This window comes from Rhinopithecus bieti, unplaced genomic scaffold (genome assembly GCF_001698545.2).
Source record: "Rhinopithecus bieti isolate Rb0 unplaced genomic scaffold, ASM169854v2 scaffold_51732, whole genome shotgun sequence".
NCBI classification, from domain to species: Eukaryota; Metazoa; Chordata; class Mammalia; order Primates; family Cercopithecidae; genus Rhinopithecus; species Rhinopithecus bieti.
The window spans coordinates 9770-15417 of NW_016821090.1; the positions used below are offsets into that span (position 1 = coordinate 9770).

Here is a 5648-nt window from a genome sequence, read left to right on the forward strand (position 1 = left end):
TCCAAAAAAAGAAAAAAAAAAATTCTGACATTTATTCATATGGGAAATAAGACAAGTACTAAGATTTTTAAATTCTGCTATTTATTCATATGGGAAATAAGATAAATAATCAGATAAATATGGTGCATCGCAGAATCAGTGAAATGAAGAATGGGAGGACACAAAATTGTGGAACGTGAGAATGTGTGTTATTTGGCCAAAGAACATAAGTTACAAAGGATGGAAAACGGAAGTGGGAAAAGGACCAAAGAGTCTCACTTGAAGAGAGATCATTAAAGTTTCCTGACCTTATTCCCCTTTCCCCTGCCATCCACCTTGAAAACATGCTTCACTATGATGAAACAAAAGAGATAAAAATAAAATAAATATACTCATGAACGTTGGAAGCCTTGGTAGGAGGCAGTTAAAAATCACACTCCCTCACAGCACATGCAGAATAAACAAAGGCCAGGTTTTCATCCAGCATCTCACACTTGAGAGCTGTGACTTTTGGCAAGTTATTTAATTTCTTGATCCTCTTTTCAACATCTGTAAAATAAGCACAGTAGTAAGTACTATGCAGCCTATCCTGGATGAAAGGCCCTGGTGGACACTAGCTCAGTGGCAACATCTCTTTTTATTGTTATGTACTAGGCCATTCCAAACCGTGCAATGTGTGTGTTTCTCTCATGATTCTTTTAAATTCATATTCCATTTCTCCCCATAGATAAACATCTTGATGCAGATGTTTCCCCCAAGCCCACTATTTTTCTTCCTTCCATTGCTGAAACAAACCTCCACAAGGCTGGAACATACCTTTGTCTTCTTGAGAAATTTTTCCCGGATGTTATTGAGATACATTGGCAAGAAAAGAACAGCAACAACGTTCTGAAATCCCAAGAGGGGAACACCGTGAAGACTAACAACACATACATGAAATTTAGCTGGTTAACAGTGCCAGAAAACTCACTGGATAAAGAGCACAGATGTATCGTCAGACATGAGAATAATAAAAATGGAGCTGATCAAGAAATTATCTTTCCTCCAATAAAGACAGGTATGTGTTTACATATATCATCTCTCAGAACACGTCTTTGAAAGGGAATCCTGCATTTTTTCCTTTCAGTATTAATGAAAAACAAGCATAAATCTTTCTTAATTGGTGTTACATTTAATGGTAGCGTAAATGCCCTGCTACTTTTCTATAGAATTAAAATGGTATGGGTTTTGGAGAAAACAAAATTGAAAAGGTTACTAAAGGTTTCTCAGCCTCAGTTCCATTATCCAAAATAAGAAAGTCACATGCTGGTTTTTAGGGTTGTTAGATAGATTAAAGGAAACAACATACACGGAAGCATCTAGCAATGTAGCATGTGGTAAACGCTCAAAAAGAGTTCTCCTTTCTTTTGATGACTTTACTTAATCGGAAAATAAAAACAAATATATGTCTTTCAGGAATGTTCTGCCCAAGCAGGAGAGTAACTCACCTCAATCTTGCTACCCACAAAGTTTAACCTAAAAACCATGGGTTCATTGTTGACAAAATGATGTTTATCTGAAGAAGCCAGAGCGAGGCTCTACAAACCATAAAATAGTCTTGGCCACTGTAGTTTTATGGAGGCCTTGTGCTTTTCAGATTTTCAGTTTATATGTCACCATAAAGTAACATGTCGTAATTAAAGGTTGGTAAGGCTTACATGTAGAAACATTTTTCCATTTTCCATAATAAATGCATTTCCTACCATTGGTGAATGCATCTCAATAAACATTGATTGTACAATTATGACACGCCAGGCTTAGTGAAAATGTGGATGAGCAGACAAGTATGAGTTGCTGTCCTAAGAAGGATGCATGACAGTGCAGAGAATATACTCGCTTCCTGACCACTCAGGGTCACTCATGATTCACGCATGAGGTCCCCAAACAGTGCCTTTGATGCAGACTCTGTACATGTCTAGACCATTGGGCAGACGGCTGAACGTGCCCTGGGCCAGGGGTCCAGTCCCTCACTATATGTCAACATCCTGAATATGAACATAACAGTCCAACAGCTCCAGAGTGGTCATGAAAAGGACTCATTTTGTGCTTTCTCCTGTGGTTAACAAGTCCTTTTTAGCCGGTGGGGGAAGAAGCATTAACAAAATGTTTGAAGACTTTTGCCATGTACCATTCCAAGTTTCTAGGGTAAGTCTTTAGCTTTTCAGATCCTGAGTTTAGGCAATGATCAAATGTGATTTGACAGTTGCCTTGACTTTCTCCTGGGGCAGTGATGGAGTGCAAAAGAAACAATGGCAGGGAAAGTGCTTGCTTTCAACACGGTAGCATGGATGTGTTCATTAGTGTATTTACTGTATTAGGTATAGCCTTTCCTAAAACTAACTGATTTGGGGTTATAAAAATAGTCCCAATTTTCTTTTCTTTTCTTTTCTTTTCTTTTTTTTTTTTTTGAGACGGAGTTTCGCTCTTGTTGCCCAGGCTGGAGTGGAATGGCACAATCTCGGCTCACTGCAACCTCCACCTCTCGGGTTCAAGTGATTCTCCTGCCTCAGCCTCCCAAGGAGCTGAGATTACAGGCATGCACCACCACACCCGGCTAATTTTGTACTTTTAGTGGAGACGGGGTTTCTCCATGTTGGTCAGGCTGGTCTCGAACTCCCGACTTCAGGTGATCTGCCCGCCTGAGCCTCCCAAAGTGCTGGGATTGCAGGCGTGAGCCAGGGTGCCCAGCCCCTAGAGTCCCAATTTTCTATTTCCTTTGCTGAGACACCAAGAGAAGACAAAAGTGCAAACCTTGAGGGTAGTCTTACCACTGTGCTTAAGTGTTCTGATTTTTCCAGTGATCAGGGCAAAATAAAAAGTATAGTAAGTTCCAGGGCAGTGAATACTACACGGGGGAGAAATTACAGTTTCACAATGTGTTTTACTTTACACTAAATTCTAAAAGTAAAATGTCTTTTTTTTTTTTTTTTTTTTTTTTTCCTGAGACAGTTTCGCTCTGGTAGCTCAGACAGGAGTGCTATGGTATGATCTCAGCTCACAGCAACCTCCACCTCCCAGGTTCAAGCGATTCTTCTGCCTCAGCCTCCTGAGAATTGAAATTACAGGTGCCTGGCACCACATCTGGCTAATTTTTCTACTTTCAGTAGAGATGGGGTTTCACCATGTTGGCCAGGTGGGTCTCGAACTCCTGACCTCAAGTGATCCACCTGCCTTGGCCTCCCAAAGTGCTGGGATTACAGACATTGAGTCACTGCGCCCAGTCTAAAAGTAAACTGTCTTTCATGCGCTTCTCAAGGCAACTACGTTAAGGAGGACACTTCTCTTAACGTCATTCTACAGTAGATTTCTATGCTCTTTCTTGGAAGTTTGTTTTCTGAGAAAAGCTAAAATATAACATGGAAGTGATCATATTATATAATCAATAAAGTGCTTTTGAAGGAGATCAAACTAATCTGGTCCACATTTGCAATCAACCTTGATTGAGAGAGAGAGAACTCAGGATACACTTAGAGATTTTATTACGGGGAATAGTTACTTTATTGTTTTTACCTCAATCAATTAAGGCATGGAAATAAGTGATGGTCGCTTTCATTTATATTTTAACAAATAAAGTCACCCAAGAAAAATAAAAAGACATTGAAAACCCATTAAAGTCAGCCCTTAAAGATATTTGGACATATAGACATGATAATTAACATTTGCATTCGTGAGACTTACCCAAAACCCATACCTCAAGTCCATTTTTTTAGAATACATGAAATAAAGATCTCAGTGAGTACATAAAATTGCACACCAGAGTCATATCCATATAGATAAGAACACATCTACTAGAAAAATAATAAACCCAAACACCAATGCGACTCTGTTTTCTTCTGTTTTAAAATATGTTCTTTATTTGCATGTTTGCTTCTTCCTTTTTTTTTTTTTTAATACTTCACAGATAAATTCAGGTTTTACTCAGAGAACTAGCAATGTGACTTGTCCTGTCTCTTTCTCGTCCCAGAAAGAATTGCACTGAAATGCTGAGCTCCCATAATAAAAAAGACCATTTGCTGAGAATAATTAACATACTCAAAGAGATTTTCTTAGAGTACACAATGGTGACATTATATTGTCTCTTTATAAATTCCTTTCTATCTATTTCTGTGGATTATTTCTACTAAGTACTTTTCACATGTCCAATTTCTTTTCTTCCCCTACGACTACTGTCTGAATACCGGCTCTGCTGTTCACTGATACGACTCTCGGCAAGTTATTTCCTCATTCAGAACATGGGGCCATACGTAATACAACTCACTTCAGTGTTATTGGGGAATTAAACAAAGAATGCATGGGAAGCATTTAACATAGTGCCTGAGACAATAATGAACACTCAGTAGATATTAGCTTTTGTTAATATTGTTGTTGTTGTGTCCAGAAGCACTGTACCTCCAGAAAATCGTGGGTACTTGCTGGGGATGTTGGGAATATGCATGATTTCAAAAGAAATGACTGCTTTTTTCTGCTTAGATGAGAAATTTTTCTAAACTAGACACCTTCAAACATGTAAGATTCTGTTGTGGATTCTAGGTCTGAAAGAATTCTCGGTGTGGTGGCTTATCCCTGTAATCCCAGCATTTTGGGAGGACAAGGCAGGAAGATTGCTGGAGTCTAGGAGTTTGAAACCAACCTGGGCAACATGGCAAAAACCCTGTCTCTACAAAAAATACAAACATTAGCTGCTCATGGTACTGAGTGCCTGTACTCCCAGCTACTCAGGAGGCTGAGATGGGAGGATCACCTGACCCTGGAGAGGTTGAGGTTTCAGTGAGCCGTGATGACAGCATATTATACTCCACTCCAGCCTGGCTGAGAGTGAGACCATGCCTCAAAAAAAAAAAAAAATTCAAATTTATTCTTTTTGCTGATTTCCTGTCAGCAGTGTGTGCTGAAGGCTGTAAAGGAGCCACTTGTTCTCTTTATTTTCCACTGAACAAGTATTTATCAGAAACGTATTTTGTGGCAGGCACTGTGCTAGGAGCTATGCATACAGAAGGAAAACCAAATGTTCTTGGATACTACACTCCAGTTGTGATAAAAAAGGAAAAATGTATTCTTCACAAACTTCAACATCTTGATGTGCAAAAGCATAATATATGAATTAGATCTACCTAATTACATAGAATCAGACCAATTATTTCTGGAATTGTGAGCTCATATTTTTAATAACTGTCCTCCTGCCTCTCTGTAACAGGTTTTATAAATATTCATTTAATTACACACACACACACACACACACACACACACACAGCTTGACAAATAATGGGCATGAAAATTAAACTAGTACTTGCTCTCATTCTTCTAGATGTCACCACAGTGGATCCCAAAGACAGTTATTCAAAAGATGCAAATGGTAAGTTTTTGTGTTTTTTATTTCCTCCTGATCATTTTAACTTTTGAACTTCTCTGGTTTGAAAAATCAGGGAATAGATTTTGCTAGGTTGGGTGCTGCAGAATGGACCTAGTGATACTTTAAATTAGTCCCTCGTTTTCCAGGAGTTCTATTAACAAACCTAACCACTGCTTTGAGTTTGAGATGACTGTAAATTGAAGGGTATAGAGTTTTGCTTTCAATTATTTCAACAAACAGACTTTATTCATCCATGTGTCTTTTTTTTTTTTTTTTTTTT

General features: G+C 38.5%; 1 protein-coding gene across 10 annotated transcripts in view; it reads left to right on the forward strand.

The window, feature by feature from the left end:
• Positions 1-5648, forward strand: part of TARP (TCR gamma alternate reading frame protein) — a 48658-nt gene that overhangs the window by 8259 nt on the left and 34751 nt on the right. For 9 of the 10 annotated variants that reach the window (XR_001882975.1, XR_001882976.1, XR_001882974.1 and 6 more), the window contains exons 2-3: positions 707-1036; positions 5324-5371. Coding sequence is in view for 5 of the 10 variants with exons in the window: in XM_017860165.1 (XP_017715654.1) it covers positions 913-1036; positions 5324-5371 (172 nt within the window). In the remaining 5 variants the exon portion in view is untranslated. The remainder of the gene's footprint in view (positions 1-706; positions 1037-5323; positions 5372-5648) is intronic. The other variant, XR_001882978.1, reaches the window with a different exon arrangement.